Below are 20,472 nucleotides of genomic sequence, written 5' to 3' on the forward strand. Positions count from 1 at the left end.
TACCGTGTTAATTACGCTTGTCATCGCACATATGATTTCCCTGCGCTGGTTTGCAAGTTCGAATCGTATGGAGGATGATTATGTGTGGGAGGATTGCTGGACTCCTTGTCACCGTAGGGGTGGGTGTTCGAATGACCACTGGTCAGGGACGACTTCTCCATCATCAAATCCATGCATCTGAAACAAATAACTGACTAACTATTCCCATACCTGACATGGACTTGTAACCGGACAAGAGACCGTGATTCGTCATGTATGGGTTAAGCCGTCGTATCGGCTTTTCTCTCACACAGGTTCAATCGAGATATTCTATCCAATAATAGGTTTATTCCAAATTGTCGTTCAGATATAAATACGTAAGTAATATATTTTTAAAACCAGTTAAATAATACTTCGTTATCAAATAGATAGCACATTGAAACAGATGTAAATACAATTTTCTTACATTGAATACATTATTTGAAGGTATCAATTGCGTGTAAACTTGTTTAAGGAGCCTTTTAGCCAGTAATGTGTCCAGAATTTTTTTTTCCATTTCCATGAATTCTAATTTCTCTCAATTGCTTTTTTGAATTTCGACCTCGATACATTTCCCATTGTTCAGTTACTCTCGCCACCAATTCTGGCGTAGTAAGCGATTGTTCAGTATCCACTAACTGAAATATACCCTGTCGTTTCGGCTCCTCATAAGGATCTATTGATAATTTCTTGGTCGGAATGGGTATATTGTTGTCGTGGAGAACGACATCGATTTTGAAATATGACAGAAGCTCTTTCGAAATAACGTACGGCGCGCCAACAACAACGTCGTCGACGTACCGGCACGCTGAAGCGCCCAGCATACGTTCGTTCAAATTCATCACGGGGTACTTATGTCCCATGTATCTACAAACGTCTGAGTCCGAGTGGAGGCCTACTATAATATAGCTGCCAATAGTTGCAGCTTTTTCCAGTAACGATAAGTGGCCTATATGAAAACAATCGAACGCCCCTGCTACATATACCACCTTATCGGATGTCTTTATTTCCCGGAAAGTCGTGAATTCGGCAATCTCTTTTACTGTCAAGAAATGTGGTGCGGTGTCGGTACTGGTGGTTTGCTGTAAGTTGCTGAAATTATTGTTACCCTCTTTTGTATTGGGGCGACCTTTGTCCGGATTTCCAATTTTCAGCATACGCTCTATAATGTTTGTCGTAGAGATACCTTGCGTTCGACAAACTTCTTTATATCGACCGCCATCTTTCAAGTTCTGGTACGCATCATGACCATCATGAGTTAGGCTAATATCTTCTCCATGAATCGCAAAATCGCACTTGTACTTGTCGAGTAATTCAGCCGTGGGGAGGTAGGGAGAATCTTCAACTACTTCATCAACCCATTTGATAGAACGAACCATTTTGTATCTCTCGTTTTCGTTGAAAACAGGTGGACCTTTAGCCTTTGTAATTTCCTCATCGCTGTGGACGCCAACCACGATGTAGTCTCCAAGCATCTTTGCCTGGCGAAATACGTTTGCATGACCAAAATGAACCATATCAAAGCATCCGTCCACCCAAACACGAGCTTTCTTAATGATTTTCTTTGTATCCATGCATCTACGCTTTATTGATATCTCTTTTGAAATAAATTTCTGCAACAAAAAATGAAAAATTTACGATAAATTGTAGGCTAGCCCTTTTTCGTACTATTGGAATAAAGAAGTCTTCTAAATATTCTCTGTTCGGTAATAAATACTCATATTTTCCAAGACCATTGGAAACATTAGTTACTGCAAGTAATTTAGAGAAGTTCAAGCAGGGGTGACCCGTTTTACTTTAAAAAACGTGCAAGCGACTCTGAACGACTGTTAGTATAAAAGGCTGACTTAGCAAAACCTTTATCGGTAGGTATTGCTTTTTGGCACACGTTAAAAATGGGAAAACATTACTAGCTGCTTTGACGAAATGTATACTCCATGAATGCTCTGAAGAGTTGGCAACGCGGTGCTAGGTATTTGCTCAAATATAAAAATATGTGCGCAGGCGTTATAAGCTAAGTCATTACAGCAAAGTTTAAATTTAGCTGGACACCCACTGAATATTTTTAGTTTCATACGTATCTGTTCATCATATGACTTTTCACTCATAATGATGTCTTCTTAAATGTGGGCGCATAATGCTAAGAGCTAGATACTAGCTATGAAAATTACCTTGAACTATGATGTGGAACCTACTCGAGCACATAGTTTGTTTTAAAGATCGGCGGACAGTGCTAGTGCGCATCGTCCAACACTTCACCGTTGTTATCACGTGTATGGCTAGGTCATCTTCAAAAGTTCTTCGAATTGTTTTCAATAACAGGAGCACTCTGTGCTTCTACTAATCCAGTTCAGGTGAAAAACACCTCATCCATCTGGTGGCTCTATGGACGACGTCGGTTGGTCAATTCGCCAAAAACATGGCATGGACAATAACAGCTATAATAAATCAAAATCACTAATTTTTCAGGACCCAGGAAAAATTTGATAAAATAAAAGTAGCGCCCAGTGACGGAAGTTTAAAATCGATTGTCCCATTATTCACGGAGAAAATAGATTCTCATTAACAACAACAGTTCTACAGCTAATAAGAACAAAAACAATAATTTAACATCTATAGGTACACTTTGTTTACGACAACCATAAAAGAATAATATGGTATATATATTGAAACACTTCTGCAATGCTTGTTTGCACATCTTTACTACAAACTCAGTGTTTAGCTGAACGCTATGTAACTTATACTCTTTGACTACTGTTGGGCCTCTTTTTTTCACAATATTTGCTTAATCTATCTTTCACCTGCTACAGGGCAACAAGGAAATTAAAGCGCTGCAGAAAGCTACACGTACTTCACTAAAACAGCACGATAAACGGAAATGATTGAATTAAACAGGAAACAAAAATAAACAATTTATCATATCGGTCTCATCATATTGTGAACACAATTTGATATGTTCTGCAGCAAATTCTGTTGAAGAATGTTGAATGAATATTTGTGTCCATTCGGCTTTTGAAAACTTCTGCACTATTCGTTTTGTGTATATCATACGATACAGACGTGTAATATATTTTCAGTAATTCACTTCATTTTTACTTATCTTTCTTTCGACCACTAATATATGATTGTGAGACTATAGATAGAAATATCAAATGCTTTTTTTATTCAACGTCAATTCCAACATGTAGTTGTTTTGACATGGCTATCTCATAGCACAATCTCGCTCTTTAATCATGTAACTATTACATAATATACATTTTTTGAGCTATTTCGCGTCGGATTCAAATCAGACATAGAATATACTAATTAATATCAGTTAATGGGACATCTTGATTCAGAGGTTACTTCAATTTAGGTAAGCATCAATCAAATTTCCAGTGAAATAGTTTCAGTGCTGATCTGCCTGTCTTGGCCTGCCACTAATATGTCTCATCGGCCATTGTTGATTTTAACAATAATATACAATATTGCACAATTATACAATATCGATTCTTTTTTTTTAATAATATATAAATCCAATTTTTTTCAGTTTAGTGTATAAATCTAAAAAAATCAGTTTTATCGCACCATAAGTGCAAGGAACTTCACTGGGACAAAATATGTCTTAGATGGCAGTAAAGTTAATGCAATCAGCGCATGCTTTCCTAGAAAAACTATTTAATTAATGCAAGAAATGTTATACAAGTAATTAATAAAAAATAAGAATAATAAAAACAATTTTAATTATAAATGAAGGATTAAGAAAGAAATCGTTCTCAAACAATTTTTAAACAACTCCATGTTTTGCGTTCAACATCATTCAGAAGTGTGAGTTTGTCGCTCAATCTGTAGAATAATCGAATAATGGAAATATATTGTTTATATATTGCAAAGTAGAAATGGTAATAGTTCTCATTCATCCAATTTATATAAACCCGTTTTTTTGTAGAAACTTAATTCTGTGCAGAAAATAATGGTTACTTTTTCTGGTCTATTCTTTGAAATATATTGACTAGTGTTACCATACCAATTCGTAATTTTGAATATGCACTGGATTATTTAGTAACTGGTATATATAGTCAAACAGAGAACTGAATAAATTTTTATATTACTTTAAAATTGAGCTATTTTGATACCATCCCATTGTCGTACATTACTGAGAAATGTTGCCAAGTAGTTGATGGAGATGTACAGTTATTTATTTACGAGTCACTTTCATGGTGTATTTTGAAAATGCTTAATATGTCTTATAAGGAAGTCTGTGATTACCTGACTTCATTTAGGGTCTTGTGATCTTCAGCTGCTCTTAAAATTGTTATGGCATCCGAATATTTGATTTCTGTATTTCTCAGATCAAGTACTTTCAACTTTTGAAATTGCTTCAATGACTCAACAACTTTTCTTATTTCTTTACCAGTTAACGTTGATGAAACTTCGCAACTTATACCTTTATGCAGATGGCATAGAGACTTATATTGAATGTGTTTATGAATATACCATTTTTAAATACCATTTAAAATCTATGTTTTATCACCCTGCTTTTTTCACATTATTTCTACTCACCGGAAAGGTTGAGTTCAATCAAGGTTTCTCTGACATTGGTACCTAGAGTTTGAAAAAAGTGAATTTCAACAAAAAAGCCATACTATTTACTTCAATATTTTTACATAGCAATTAATACCTTGCAAATCGGCAATGTAGTTCAACGCATCGCAGCCCAATAAATTTTCCCCAACGCTCAGGACTTCCAGTTGTAATAAATATGAGATATTACATCGTAAAGCGGAGAATCCAGCCTCTCCCATTTCGACGTAGTCAAGCCGTAGATCTCGCAACCTACGCAAGTTACGTAAATGTGAGGAAAATACACACACAACTCGATTACGAAGAAAATTTTGACTCAAATCAAGTTTCTGCAACGCCTTTAGATGACCTAATGATTCCGCAAAAGACAACAGAGACACTTGGTGATCAATATGATTAGCTCGTAGATTTAATGAGGTCAGAGTTCGTTCCAGACGAGATGACTTCACGCAGACGGTGAGAGCCGCGAGACTAGTTGGAGAGAGGCAGCATTGTCCGAGTTGAAGCTCCTGAACAAAGTATTCAAAATTGCTGCTATTTATTTCTCAATATGAATGGTAGTGCATAGTAACACTTGTAGAACTTACCTGCAGGCATCGAAATTCGTTGAAGGGTTCCTGAAAGTATTTCAATCCTCCATAAAGAGGATTATGAGAAAGATTCAGGCTGTCTAAGAACGGTGATCGTGCAAGGTGCTGAGAGAAGAAATGGCATCGATTTTCCGTTATGTTTGATCCACACAAGTTGATATTTTTGATTGGAATTAGACATTTGGTATTGGGATAAAAAGATAAAAAATGTTGATATGAGAGTGGCTCAATGTTGAACGATTCCAAAAATTGAAAGTTTTCAAGAACTGGCCGAAGTGCTTCATATGTTGGCACCTGAATGCGATCAAAATGAGTTGCACATTTGAAAATAAAGGTTAGTGAATGAAGAGGTGATAGCATGTTTTGAGATATAGATTGCAGACCAGAGCAAATAGTCCTGAAATCGTTTTCGGTGATTGCTTCGATGCCCGTCAAAGTGATGTCATATAAAAATGGCAAGTTGCGAATGACCGCAGATACGAAGATCACTTGATTAGTTTTGATGCCCGAAATGTGCAAACGCTTGATGAACGCTGTTGTTCGAATATTTGTAACACCAGTTAAAAGTGGAAATACAGTGCCGGATCGCGTTAGAGGAGGTCTACATGTACTTGTGAACTTCAGTATTGATTGCTTAGTTCTTGATGTCAGTTTATGAGGGTCCAGAATCTTTAAACTAGCAGTAATTAAATCTGAATTTTCGTAATCTTCTTTGAAATAGGTATTCACTTCATTGTTATTTTCTATATCATTTTGATTCTCGAATGACGAAGTTAAACTCCGATAGCCACTGCTCTGGTACGAAATTGAAGATACATATACGCATTGCATACACAGATTTAGTATAAAAGTGTCCTGGTCGATTCGTTTTTCAGTTGAAGCAGCTGAATGAAAATAAAATCCAAATATTAGCGTAACGAATTCAAAATTATATCAATTGGAATACCTTGATGCTATTTTGTAAATTCAGACAACATGTATTTTTATAGCCAGCTTTTGTCATTGCCTATTTATGATAATATAATTGATTGATATTCAGCTTCGAAATTGTGTACAATCCATAGCACTGATTATATTGATTTATGCATGAAAGAAAGGTATGAATGCAAATAAGTAATTTCTCACCTAATTCACACAAAGTATCAAGTATACTTTCCGCAGCCTCGGATAGTATTTCGCAACAGAATAGCAGAAAATTGCGTAATCGAATTACATCCGAAATTTTATTGGCATATTTCGTTATCTCAGAAATTGGAAGCGAATCACAAAATACCCTAAAATTTTAATAAACAGTGAACAAATAGTAAATTATGGGAATGCAATACGATTCCCCAAATCGAAAGTGCCGTTATCGTTAGATATCACACTTGATATTTTCAAAAGTTCCTGGTAAGATCTGTTGTTCTTCCCTACACAAAATCTCCCCCATAAACTTTGTTCAATCAATTGTGATTAAAATAAAAATTGCATCTTGAATATGATCACCTGATTGAACAAATTGTTCAATGTATTGTTCCAACAAACTGAAAAAAAAAACAGCAACAATTTGGCTGACATAACGGGCCCCGGAGGCAGAATAAAATTTAAAGAAAATCCAATGTTCCCTTCGTGCCCAATACATCTGCTTATTAATTTGATTTTCACAACAGCGAAAAATTCACAGCAACAAAAAAAAAATCTGGAAGAATGATCGTGCGTACCTTGCTGAAAAGTAATCTTGGAGTAATTTGTGAGAAAAAAATACTGTTGATTTATTTTCATTTTCTTCTGCCACTAATAAAATTCCAGATCTCAGAAGCGAATTTACTTGTTGATCCTGGGGATAATGTAATGTGAAAAAGGAGGTCTCGTTTAATAACGTTTCCTCTCGAACTTCGGTTTCGAATTCAGTCAGTTGGTCTGTTCGATAAGAGGAGAAATATCTGCAAACGAATAGCACAAAAGTGATTTAATTTGTATTCTGATATAACAATTATAGATTTAAAGTAAAATTGTTGAATACTTTTATTAATAATTATATGTATCTAAAAGTGTTTACGAATTTTAATGTTATTGTGGTTAATCGATGGAATTGTACCTTACACACTTTCACAAATCACTTCTTTATTGAAACGGTATTACAACCTTTTACTAAGTGGGTAAATGCGTATGCCTAATTTGCACCCACCTATTGAACATTCTTACATATTTTACCTTGAAAACAAATTCTCCATTATTTTTGAAGTTGTCTCTGGCATCCATATTGTTTGTCTTTCACCTATAACGTATTTTTGATATTAATTATTGAGTATTGTTTTTATGCATATTTTCAAAATAAAATAAAAACAACTCTCACCCAAATATTCTGATAAAGACATCCAACCTTCTAACAAAATGGAAACCAACAATGGACTCGATCCTTCTCCATCATAAATATCTCGTTGGTTGATTCTTATTAAATTAGTAACATGTCTAGCTGCAGAGATAGCTCCCGTGTTTGTTTTTCTGCTTTTGAACAATCTACCAGATTCTTCAACTACGTCATTGCTAGTAAAACCAACGACGTGAAATATTTGCCACGACACTCGTGACTCCGAGATGCATCCTGGAAAAGTGTCATCACTCTTGTAAGCATAATCTGTCGCTGTGAGAACAATACCACATTCCGACCATTGATTTCCTTTTATGACGTCAATTATTTCTGATGTTTCGTCACACATTTTTAAACAGTCGGCATTGTCCATGAGAAACAATACGCCTCGCCCGTTACGTGTATTGAAAAGGTTTTCAATGTCGTCCACGTGCAGTTCGGACCCTGTGATAATATTGAAAAAATTAAAAACTGTCTCTAAATTATAAAAACATCTTATTAAAAAAATTGGGGGTAAATTATCGTTTACATTTTAATTTATCAAGTGTGTACCTATATAAAATAAAAATTTGGGTTATACAAAATTAAACATAAAATTTGCTGTTATAACGAATCTTAATATTTCGCAAAATATTTTCGTATATATAAATATGATACATATGTCTGAAGGAATGAAACTTTCACATTAAGCATAGAATAGGATAAGCTCATGTTAGAACATTAGCCTTTGATATATATATATATATATATATATTCATAATTCAGGGAATACAATTTCAGATTTCAATTGAATTTTGTAAGGGTTTTAACATTAGAGTTTACATTTATCCTCCTGCTTTATTCAAATATTGCGCCAATCCTACCTTCATCATCCAAACATAACACCTTAATGCAATCCGATATTCTTGTATACGGTTTTTCAAGTTGTATTTTTGTTAAATCGATGTAAAATATCAAGTCATAGTTTTGAAGCCTTGGACTGTTTCTTGTTGCACACTCATAAGCTATTTTGTGCAGAGTGGTCGATTTTCCATAAGAACGAATTCCGCGCAGCAAAATGCGAACTGGATCTTTATTACTGTTTGGGAACATGTTCGTCCAATTGTTTAATGTTTCATGCTTTCCTGTAATTTATTAGAAGAATTCTTACTAGCATTTCCACAAAATGAAAAAAATTGTGAGTTATTTTCATATTTTTTTAAACATGATAAACTTAAGTATTTCATAAACAAATATTTGAAAGTTCATATTAAGCATGATTTAATGTTGGACGACTGCATCGCGAATTAAAAGACTCTGTCGATTGGTCGGTGACCGATGTAAACTAACGAAACGTCTTTAACATGCGACTAGTTGAACCTACCCAACATGAAATATGTTTGTTTTGAAATTGAAATCTAGCAAACTTTAAAGCTCATGAGCACATATTAGCATATTTATAAAATTGCTAAATATTTATTAGCAGAACAGCTAAATTCTGATTTCTGATTCACGCTCGAAAATCACTCTTTTTGATATTAAAAAATGTTAAAAACTAAAATTAGTTTTTATTAGAATGGACATTATTATGTTTACTTTATGCGTTCAAATTAACTACTTTATTGATATACGATAACTTTGTTGCAAAAAAAACGAATAAATTTGGGATTTACTCGAATCACCAAGACGAACTCGAATTCGAACATTGTCCATTTTTCTTTTACAGCGTTCTTTCCAAGGAAATGATAGAATGTATTTGAAACTGTTTATGACCTTTCTCTTCCAGCCCTCCCTCAGTGAGGTTGTAAAAGTAGATTCTGGTTTTAAGTCTCGAAAACAAAATTCAAATTATTTTAAAATATAGGAATACCTAAAAATATCTTTAAGGGTTATAATTCTGCTCAATATAAATATCTTTCAAATCAACTGTGATATACTTACAGCCAAAAAGTTTTTTCATATCACAAACTATATTCTTTGTGTATTGGCGGGTAACATGAAATGATATATACATTCAGTATTATTTTCTGTAAATCAGTAGAATAGGCATAAAAATAATGCCGTTCAAATATATCTAAATATCTTGTCAGCAGAAGTAAAACAGCACGGTCATCTATAATAAATTACCGTAAACAAAATAATATTTATCATAATGACAAAGATTCAGACAAGGTAATGTTATGATATCAAGCTAGTTTTTATCAGCAAAATCACGATATGTGAGAGAAAAAACCTGGAATGTAAATTCTGTCATCAATAGACGAATAAATGCTTTTCTCTGTCGTTGTTAATTTTGTTTTATTCTTGTTTTTATCAGTTTCGTTTATGCCTGACAACGAAATTCCGTCAATCTGATGACTGTGATCACCTGAAATTGTATATTTCATTGTGTTAGTAGAAAGATAGTAAGAGTTGTTCATGCCTGGTGTAATAATATTATGAAATATTAGTAAGGTTCTAAATCAAAAGAAAGTAAATTGTTTTCCATTTTGATAATTGGCATCGTGGGATCATTCCATAAGCAATTGTTGTAGGGGGGTTGGGGGCATTCATTTACGCGAGAACTATTTTGAATGAATACGATTTTATCATATATATTGCGCGCCTATTGCTGGTTGTACATCACTAGATCCTAGGAAACAAAGCGATATGGTCGCTTTATTGAACCCCTAATTACATTGTTAAACACATACTCCCATTATGTTCGATTTTTTGAACCATTCATTTGCCTAAGGTTTTGCCAATTATTCTTACCATTTATCATTTCTTTCCATTGTTTATCATGAACCAAATGCCAATGAAGAATCTTTGCTGGAGATTCGGAAATCTTTAGATAATCACGGTGGCTAACATCATTTGCTTTGTGCGTGAGTACTCTTTTATCCTCACCACACTGCTCTATGTCGTTTATTCTACTTACATCCAAGTTTTTCATTTGACCAAAACATGAAATGAAATCCTTCCATGCATCTCCAGTGTCTTGAAACTGAGATATGTAAGTAATATCATTTTTGAGGGATGTTAATTTGTTAATTTGAAAAAAAAAATCAACCGGAAATCCAGTTTTGATTCTTTTGAAATTGTTATTGTCAATGTACCAAAGGCAAAACATTACAACAAAAGTCTTTCGCTACTTCAACTTTTGTGTTAATCGGTATTTAAACGTAGTTTCTGGCTGTAATTTTTGAAAGCGTCTGTATCGCTTGAATCCAGAGATCACCTCCTTTGCCTTTACGTTCACTGTTTAAATTAATATTTTGTAGCAGCCATTCCTGATTCAAAACAACTAAATAGCCACAAAATTAATAAAGGATTAGAAAGAAAAGATTCACAAGATAGTTCAAAAGTCGTGGCTACCGCTACTTGCTCTACTTTGAACAATTCATTTACAAGCCAAGCAAACCAATGACAATGTGACAATTGTCATTCATGATCCATGCTAAAAAATACATCCAATTCGACTTGAAAAACTTTTATTATACTCACTTTAGATATTTTATCATTAAAATTTCTCTTCATAACCAAATATGTTGCGTTTCGTTGTTCCATTGGTAGGGTTTGCCACCTCATAACTGCAACGAGGTCTAACGTTTTTCGTTTTTTGGTAACAGATTCATTTTCTTCGTAGGTAATAACGTCTTGTTTCCATCTCCTGGCAGACATTTTGAATCCGCGCAGCCTTTCTATGATCTTCGTGGCGTAGGCCAAGGAAGCATCAAAGGATTCCTTGTTTATTTCGTATTTGTGGACTATGTCTGAACACAAATGTTATACAGACGAAATTTTACTTCGTCTATTTGTAATTGAACTCGGTATTTCTGATACATGAGGAAACCGAAAAGAGACAGCCGCGGAGCGAACCGACAACAACGGTGTTTTTTTGGAATAAGTTTGAAGACATTGCTATTTGCTTGGCTTTACATCACTACTGATATTGGTTCTTTCATTTATCCTATGGCATATATGCTGCTCGTGCGCTATAAACTTCAATAAAATATGGCTTTGGAAGGGCCCCAGAATAAACTAAAGGTGAACCAAATATTTACGTGTCCCCTGCGTTACTGATACAATTGACAGATTCAGAGAATACGAATCTTGGCCTCATCTCAATATAACTGTGAATTTGATGATTATATGTAATATTTCAAAGTCCAAATGTTGATATTTGATCTATGAGTACTCACTTTGCATTCGAACTTTAAATCTGAATAATCTGATGATGTCAAATAGTGGTGCTGTTTGGTGGACTTGGGGCTCCTCATCCCACCATTTCCACGTAGCATGCTTGATTTTGCAAAGAAATCTAGATTATAAAATGGTAATAGAATACTTAATCGGTTTCTCGGCTTAATAGTGTACCATCTTGCATATATGAATCCAATGGTTTGTGGTTTAAAGAATTGATATGTTTACTGTGTTAGACATACGAGACTCGGAATGATTATCCAACAGTGCCAACAAATTTACTCTATCAGGCCATACCATCGACGTTTAAAGATCAGTGAATGAATTATGTAACGTACTGTGCCAAAAAGAGAGGTTGAGTCCCGTATGCATATTTTTCTATTCAATCTATGATATTTTGCATCACTTTGTTCATCGAATAGTAAACATTATCTGACTCAATTTCTCACGCTTGACAACATTACACTAATTGTATGTCACAAGGGAAGGTAATTGAAGTGTAATTTACCTTATGAGGATAAATATGAGCGAAATTTCCATATTTTCTTCATCAATTTCCACGTCGTAAGAAGGGTATAGCAGGTCAAACATTTCGTGTCCAAAATATTGTTCGTCGAAGTTTTCATCAACAGTTTGTAGCAAAGATTGGAAAGATTTTTGATTTACTGCAAGTAACTATCCAGCAAATTATTAATTTTATTAAAGCAACCCAATTTTTAATGCCACTTCGGTAAGCAATCTTAGCGCCTTAAAACTGCTTTGGTATGTTATCTCACTTGCTTAGCGTAATCTCAATCGCATAATGAATTTTTTACAGAATTCAAGTCCTCACCATGTCGTCGTTCGGTTTGGATTAATACTGAAATAACTGAGATCACACACCGCCGAGATCGCTGTCCAAAATGACACTCAATTTTAATTTGTTTATGTGCCGGAATTACAGACAATCAAAACAATTACATAATTTACTTAAAACCAGTACTCATCACTGAAATTTTCTAAAGTTCTAGAAACGTGAAACATTCCTTATCTTGGTGTACTACGTTATATTATAGTCGGCAAACAATGAAAAGCGTTGTTGACTGCCATACGCCTAGAGCGCCAGCCTCGCAAATATTATAACATATTGATTTTAATATTGAAACATTTTTTTAAAATTCTGCTTCGAATAAATTTCTATACAAAGACCTATCTTGTATTTTGAATTATTCTAATTAGCTCGCTTCTCCACACAACTCCGAATATGTTACCTGAGCGAGGTCCGGCTTTTCGTCAATTCGTCTAGGTAGATTATCCATGAGAAACCATCTCATAACATCGGTACCTTCATTGAGCAATAATCCGGACAATCTTGCCGCATATTCTAATTTTTCGGCATCTTCTTGCGCTGACGGCATTTCAATCCAAAATAATTTTCAGCTTGAACTCAGAATATAGTTATAATATCTTATTGTAAGAATGCAAACCAACTGATATATTCATACTTTACTTTCGTGCAGAAAAGAAACATTCTTGGTAATATGAAGTTATATACAGGTTTACCAAATATATCTCGGTTCTTTACGATTTTATTCAAGTCGTTGATTTAATATTTACAATTTGAAATTGTCTTACGTCAAGTACGAGCCAATAAACACACAGACACTTTCCACTTTACCTTGTAAGTGTACCGTCACGGTAACGAAAAACGACTGCTCATAAAATTTAATAATTCATGTAATAACCACACTTTATCACATATATCACGTGTTTTTTACTGCAAACATGTTTGATATTAGGATAATTCTGAGTCAGTCACTTTTGTCCCCTAAGTGTATTTAATCGTCCTTAACAATAGGCCACGATGGGCTAGCAACAAAAGCTCAAGCACTCGCTGACAACATCGCTCGGGCGAATATGTGTGGTGTAATTTTCCGTGGCAAAAGGCTAAGTAATTCAACACTCTTTGTATTTGTTACCATACACCAGTCTTAAACAAGTTACACAAATCTTTACTATGGAAAATGAGGCGCACAATAAATTGATAGATAATTTTCTTGACATATTTAATCCATTCTGAATATTCTTTCTCTAAATTTTGGACTTATTTTGACATTCAATATGTCTTATATAAGTCGAGGAATTATGCTATGTATTTGGCAACAATTTGCCATAATATCATTCTCACAGAAATATACCGTGATATCAAAATATGATTTGCCATTCCGAAAATAGGACATTTCTTTCAAAATCTATGGCACTGGGAATACGAAATCCAAGATTTTTTATCAGTTCATTTTTCTTAAAGTTGACTCAATTTATTTCAAGAAAAAAAGCTCTCAGTAAATAATTTTTGCTCACTGTTTGAGTACATCTCACTTACAATATCTGGTTTGTTAAGGTTGAATATAGCTGTTATACACGATTTAAAGCTAAATACGAAATAAACTAAGAAGTCTTGATTTTTGGCATCCTAAACTTTGGCCAATCGAAATTGTTTACATTCCTAACGTCGGACGATCTTTGAAGGCACGTACTGTCGTTATATATTTACGGAGGATCTCATAATGCGACTGAACAAACAAAATATCGATTTAGTGAGTAAAAGTGCTTGGAAGGCTCAGCCTACTTCGTAAGTTCCAGTTTCTCTTTTAATACATGATTGAACAAAGTTTCTTTGGTTGGTTTTGGGCCAATGATTACTGAAGCCCCAGACGTTCGATAAACAATTGCCGTGCTATCTAGAATATACATTTATAAAATGTAACTGGCCTAAATGCACTTAATCTGATGAACAGTAGCGCAAATCAGCTTTCATCTATATTTATCTATATGTTTATTTAGAGAACAATGCGTATGACAACTGACAAGCGTAGCAAATATATTTATTAGCAAACCGCGAAATATAAACAAGAACGTGCTATTTTAAAATTAATCATACAATAAAATACTCTCAACTAAAGCAGTTTCATTCAAATGAAGACAGACGTACAAGACAGAGTTCTAGACTGTTGGCGCAAATTTCAACAAGACTTCAATTTAAATGTCCACATAAAGCACTTCTTGATTCAGCAATAAATATGTTGATAGTTTTGTTTGTTTGCCTCATATAGATTATGACCACAGTATCGCCAACTTATGGGCCTGATCTATATATAATGGTGACTCGGAATGGTCTTTCAAACATGTTTGTAACCCAAAGTAACGCTAAACTATTCAAACATTGACTGAATCTGCGTGCTTCGTTTTCAGTCTTGCGTCAAGTTGAAAGTCAGTGTTTTATCTCACCGTCTTTATTTTCGTGTCCAGGGGCTTTATTGTAGCATGTAAATGGATTCATCTTTCAGACTCATTCCCAACATTTTCTCCCTTCTCTATGAATTCATAACACGGACGAAAAGCTGCCATGTCTTCCAATCCATGGGTATTAATGTTGAATGCGTTCTTTAATTCTATTAAATATTTTTATCAAGTGGAATTCACTTAATTGACCATCACCAATGTCTTCGATAATATTGCAATATATCCTTCACCTATTGCAGCGTTTTCTCTACAAGCGAAGCGCTCCTAGCACGAATGTTTCTGAATTTTCTTGCTGCTTTTTGAGCTCTATTTTCAGGGTTTAGTTTTGGCGGTTCAGCCAGATCGGTTCTAATTTTTGAACCGACGCATGTCATTTCCATTGAACCATATGATTCTGACATAGAACGTTTCGACATTACAGGCTGTCCACTTTGCGGACGACCAACGAAAATTCTTGATTTTGACCACGGCTTTTTAAATTCGATAGATCTTTGAATGGGCATTTCTTTTGCTGAATGCATAAAATCATCAGCATCAATCAGTTGAGCTTTTTCGCCTCTGTTTTTTCTTAGTAAAGCGGTACCTTGGATGCTGGGTTTACTGGATATCAGAGATTCCTCTGCACTTGCGTCTCCAGATATCCCTGTGTACGAAGATCTTCTGCCTGTGCCAAATGCGCTAATATTGCATGACATCTTTATTTTGTTACACAATGATCTAGGATCGTTGAATATATTTGTTCTGACTTTTGCGGAATCGTATATTTTTGGCAACATTTTTCTAGTGTTTGCAAATCTTGGAGTGATATTTTCAGTGTGGATTTGGTGGTGTTTACTACTGATATTGTCTTGATAATTGTAGTCGATATCTTCGTCCGAATCATCCTCTTAAAAACAAGAGAGCAATGTTCAAATACATAGAAACGAAGGTCAAATGACTACTGTGATGTCAGCAAAATGATAACCAGCCAAAGGTCCAAATTTTTTTTACCGGATATCATATGAAGATGTGCTTGTGAAATATAAAAAATTCAGCTAAATTTTGGTCGAAATATAGGTCCCCGTATAATTAACAAAAAAGAAAAAATTGAAACTAAAATAACACTTTGTGTCTTATAAAATATCAATAATTCGAAATTAGTGCATGCCATATGGTGCGGTCAGTAGTAATGGGAACTTTGTGTTAAAAAATGGGTGTAAAAGGAAGCAAAAGTGAATAAAAAGTGGTTGAAAACACGCAGATGATCATGAAACTTATTTAAAAACCATGTACAACTTAACCGTTTTATGGGTCGTACTTTGTTTAACACTTCAATGGATTTTTTTTTATCAAATATTAGAATTGTTCGATGCATATCGCCATACAACCAATTTTAGACAAATTAAATTATCTTTTAGCCCTAGATTGTATGTGATTACATTGATGCCGAAATGTAAAAACGTGTAAAATACTATGTCAAATAATAAAACTATGTAAATACCTTCCAACCACCTCATTCTGGCAACGTTGTTTTCAGATAAGTTAGGCAACGTTGTATTTGTTTCTTTTTCTGATGAGGCATTATTCTACAAAAGCAAATATAAAAACATTTGTTGTTAGTTTGATAAACAGGTGATTGTTTATTAACATGGTTTTTCAACTTAATACTCCCCTATGCGATCACAAATGTTCGAAAAAAAAATTATAGTAGCACAAACGTGCTGAAATTTTATGGGTATTATTTTATAGTTTTTATCCTAAACGACAAAATTAATGTAACAAAACTGTAGCTGTCATTTGCCGTAACAAAATAATAAAGGTTCGTAACGTATTTTGGAATTTATTTTTTATTGATAGATCATGAGATGTCATTAAATGTTTCTTTATTTGACAATTATTTATCGTTTATTTTAAACGTTTGCAAGATTATATACTTGGAATAAACTCCGGCAAAGCCTACTCTTACTGAAATAACACATGCAGACCCTATAAACTGTTATTGACAAAGTGTATTAAATATGCAAAATGATCTGAAATAGACTCATACCAGAAATCGTGTCGCTTTATCAATACAGAAATCGCGTAACAAATTTTTGCATTGTGACAAAAGACGAGCAAATTTCATTTTATCATTAAACTGAGTGCATTCTTTAATTAAGACATTCAGACTTATACACGCCAGTTGTAAAATTCAAGAATATGTGCATAGATCTTTCCCATTTTTTCCAAATAAATCCAAGTTTTAATACGACGAATACTTACATGAGATAAAATCAGTTGCCCCGAAGTTCCTCCGCCAGATAGCAATAACGTTTCCGTGTTATCGTTTTCGTCTTGATTTTGTGTTGGTTGAGTGGATGTGGAATAAGCTGGTATCTTGCAAAGTTTCTGTCTCTCACACATATTTTCCATCATTATCTGTACCTATTTTGATCACATAATTGGCAAAGTTGCCAGTAGCATTTGTAATCGACTGTAAAAAAACAATCGATGTTGTACTTGCCGGATTTTATTCCACAAATTTTCGGCTTCAAGTGCTACATGTTCCGATCGCTAAGCCCGACTAAAAATTTGACGTCATAGATTTGAGGACACTTACTTGCCCTTTTAGACAAAGCAATTCTAGGCTGTTTCGTTTTACGAAACCGTAAGTACCATTCTGGAACGGTAGCGTACCCATGTATCGTTGAGCAGACCCTGACCAGCACCGCATATCATGTCACGAATAACGCTTTCAGAACAATACCATGAATCTGCCCAAATTTAACAATAATTCAAAGTGATGAAGAATTGTATGTTAAACATACTATGTTGATTTTGAAGCTTTTATCTTCTTGCATATATACTTTAATTAGCATATAAATTGGAAAATAGAAATTGGCTAATAAACATCATAGTTGAAATTCAGATTATCGTTGAATTTCTCGTTGTATTTATCTCTTATAAAGATATTTATAACTCAAATAAGGTCAAGATGATATCACGGAATATCGAAACCACTTGATTGTGCACCAACGAGTTGCAAGTCTCACATCGTACTCGAATAAACATGAAAATAATAATATGCCGATATTTTTATATCATATCGAGCATGAATTCAAATAAGTGTTGTATTATGTTGAACGAAGCCTTGAAAAAACAAATGGATGTTTAATCGATATTAGACAACAATGACATGGTTTAATTCAAGCCATATTATGTTACACAGGATTTGGTTGAGTGTGACGCATTTCGATATTGTTTCAGACTTCCTCACACCGTGACCGATGCCGAACATTGTAAGACAGCAACCCAAGATGAATTAAAAAATCATTATGCCTAAAAGCGATACTTGTTCACAAATTTTCACGTGTGACCTAATAGGCAACTTTGTGATGTTCTTCTAGTAATAAGCCTTGATTTGGAAGTATTATTGATTTTTCCCACCAAGTCATAATAAAGCGTTATGATAAAATTATGGTTATAATGTTCATTTGTTCTATAAATCTATAACATTATACTTCTCTGCTTTGGAGTACTTCAGATTGGTAGGTGGGTGTAATAAAATCCTAACCCCAATGCGAAAGCTGCTTAGAATAGGGATAAAGAAATTAGATTAGGAACAAAATGAAACAATTTATAGGTATGATAATCGGTATGATTGTTGAAAAATTAATTATGCTGTGGTAGTGTGATTAAATATCTTGTGTTCGTTGTGGGTATCTTGTGCATGAAAATCCCCATGGTACGCGTGCTGAAAAAGCTTGGAAGCACGAGGAATTGGAGTTGCCATGTACTTCTCACTAAAATTCACTATTCGTTGAGATTTTACGCAAAATCATTCACTTACATGCTGCCCCTAATATTATCAATGTCACAATGACTTTAAAATGTATAATTGTATATTGAGAAGAACTTGGGGAATCAAACTAGAATCGTATAGAATTGCTTAAGTTGCATCTGCTACCTCAAAGACTATTCTTTTCCTTGCATACACTAAAACAATAATTACGTTCACGACAGGGAGGAACTTCTTTAGTTTAAACATTGTACTCAGTTTAAAAATATGTTTTTGTTAGATGATGGCAAGTTGTGTTGCAATAAAAATTACGTTTGCTGGATGTTACACCCTCGTTCAAAACAAAGTACTTCGTAGTTCAGACGTAAGCTAGAAATTAGCTTGACTACGATTGCGTTGTGAAGTAGTGTCTATTCTAAAAATAGAAACGCAGACTTTTCCTATACGTTTATTTCAGACCTTCCTCAACAGAAGGGCGTTCGTACTTAAAAAATTCTATCATTTAGCAACCCTTCAGAAACTGTGACATTTATTCAAGATATTAACCCATATTCAACAAACCAATTCTTTATCCCTTGCTAGAATCTCGAGCAACTGACGCATATACTTTGTATTGATTTGGCTCGGTTATTGGCCATCCTGATTTCCAGCGAGCGAACTTCTACCGACTGTAACAAAAACAATAATATCAACGATTAAAACCGTTATAATTAACCTTAGCCAGCTGCTATGTAAAAATGAGATATACACATATCTAATGACAACTACAACATGCGCTTAATAATAGTGACTGCAATATAAAATATTTCGATACTATTTTAGAATATATGGAAATTTTGGTGCTCCAGAAGTATGCGCACCAGGATGTCGTACAACCTGAATCCCGACGGTACACACATACTTAGTTCAGGTTGTGCGTCATCTTGGTGCGCATACTTCTGGAGGTCCGAAATTTTCAATTGTACATTTTCTTCCACGTCGTTTAGCGAAATCTAGTTCGACATAATGGAATTTTTACAGCCTCAAATTCAATTATTCAATAGAAAATGATGTTTTATTTGCAATTATATATTCAATGAAGTATTCAATAACAGGATCTGGTGTATCATATTGATTTATCAAAAGGATTTGGTGTAGTATAACTAGGATGATAAAATTTGATCTCAAATCCCATTGACACCACCTCACTCATTGTGGATCTGTGAAGAAGTTCAGTGATGTAAGCTTTTTCACCTATGAAATTTTATTGTACCCGGACGTATGTCATAAATTGGATTTACTCATCTCTTTCTGAGGTAAGCACGGAGGAATAAAATAAACTTGACTGAAAAGGCAAACGGACCAATTCATATAGTGTAATTTGGACTAACTGGACTGGAATTTAAGAACGAATAATGAACATCTAAGATTGGATTCAGTAAAATTGACCTTTATATAATTGTATTAGTTCCATTGTTATTATCTTTCAAACAGATTTTTTTACAATTAGATCGTTTAGGATTTTGCGTTCCAATATTGCGATTGCGTTTGTATCAGATTTAGTGATCTAAGGACGCAGGAAGCATTTTTCAGCAGTCTATACCAGTCGAAATTTGCATATTCTTATGGAAAAGCAAACGATAATTAAACATTAAGCGGTCCTAAATTGTTGTTTTCAGAATTCTTCTCCTTCATCTTGTTGTTTTGAAAAAATTCTCTTTGACTGCTCGACCATTGCCTTGAAATTTTCAGTAGTTGAAGATTGTTGT

At 34.2% G+C, this 20,472-nt stretch overlaps 2 protein-coding genes and 1 pseudogene across 3 annotated transcripts; all 3 read right to left on the bottom strand.

The window, feature by feature from the left end:
* Positions 1-313: 313 nt before the first annotated feature.
* On the bottom strand, positions 314-2,725 carry LOC120347514 (ethanolamine-phosphate cytidylyltransferase pseudogene; annotated as a pseudogene). The gene is made up of 2 exons (XR_013478969.1): positions 2,190-2,725; positions 314-1,631 (listed from the first exon to the last, which is right to left on the bottom strand). The product of XR_013478969.1 is annotated as an ethanolamine-phosphate cytidylyltransferase pseudogene (transcript).
* Positions 2,726-3,584: 859 nt separating this feature from the next.
* LOC120347917 (uncharacterized) lies at positions 3,585-13,368 on the bottom strand. Its single transcript, XM_039418028.2, has 17 exons — positions 12,936-13,368; positions 12,194-12,360; positions 11,685-11,803; positions 10,987-11,255; positions 10,255-10,486; positions 9,734-9,868; positions 9,174-9,329; positions 8,385-8,645; positions 7,507-7,965; positions 7,365-7,428; positions 6,872-7,093; positions 6,297-6,445; positions 5,169-6,055; positions 4,679-5,090; positions 4,561-4,602; positions 4,267-4,444; positions 3,585-3,843 (listed from the first exon to the last, which is right to left on the bottom strand). The coding sequence occupies exons 1-17, from the start codon at positions 13,080-13,082 to the stop codon at positions 3,774-3,776; spliced, it is 3,969 nt and encodes a 1,322-aa protein (XP_039273962.2). The 5' UTR covers positions 13,083-13,368; the 3' UTR covers positions 3,585-3,773.
* A 1,758-nt stretch (positions 13,369-15,126) lies between these two features.
* Positions 15,127-17,516, bottom strand: LOC120346910 (uncharacterized). The gene is made up of 3 exons (XM_078117893.1): positions 17,209-17,516; positions 16,448-16,532; positions 15,127-15,853 (listed from the first exon to the last, which is right to left on the bottom strand). Exons 1-3 carry the CDS (start codon positions 17,359-17,361, stop codon positions 15,198-15,200), a joined length of 894 nt encoding a protein of 297 aa, XP_077974019.1. The 5' UTR covers positions 17,362-17,516; the 3' UTR covers positions 15,127-15,197.
* Between the last annotated feature and the right edge of the window lie 2,956 nt (positions 17,517-20,472).

This window comes from Styela clava, chromosome 11 (genome assembly GCF_964204865.1).
Source record: "Styela clava chromosome 11, kaStyClav1.hap1.2, whole genome shotgun sequence".
Classification (NCBI taxonomy): domain Eukaryota; kingdom Metazoa; phylum Chordata; class Ascidiacea; order Stolidobranchia; family Styelidae; genus Styela; species Styela clava.

Excerpts from the sequence above, each read along its gene's own strand:
- LOC120347917 (XM_039418028.2), bottom strand. The coding sequence starts at position 13,082 with ATGCCGTCAGCGCAAGAAGATGCCGAAAAATTAGAATATGCGGCAAGA. Across the intron at positions 6,056-6,296 it reads TGATACTTTGTGTGAATTAG|CTGCTTCAACTGAAAAACGA; the intron begins GTGAGAAATTAC and ends ATTTTCATTCAG. Across the intron at positions 5,091-5,168 it reads ACGAATTTCGATGCCTGCAG|GAGCTTCAACTCGGACAATG; the intron begins GTAAGTTCTACA and ends TACTTTGTTCAG.
- LOC120346910 (XM_078117893.1), bottom strand. The coding sequence starts at position 17,361 with ATGATGGAAAATATGTGTGAGAGACAGAAACTTTGCAAGATACCAGCT. Across the intron at positions 16,533-17,208 it reads GGCAACTGATTTTATCTCAT|AATAATGCCTCATCAGAAAA; the intron begins GTAAGTATTCGT and ends TTGCTTTTGTAG. Across the intron at positions 15,854-16,447 it reads CAGAATGAGGTGGTTGGAAG|AGGATGATTCGGACGAAGAT; the intron begins GTATTTACATAG and ends CTTGTTTTTAAG.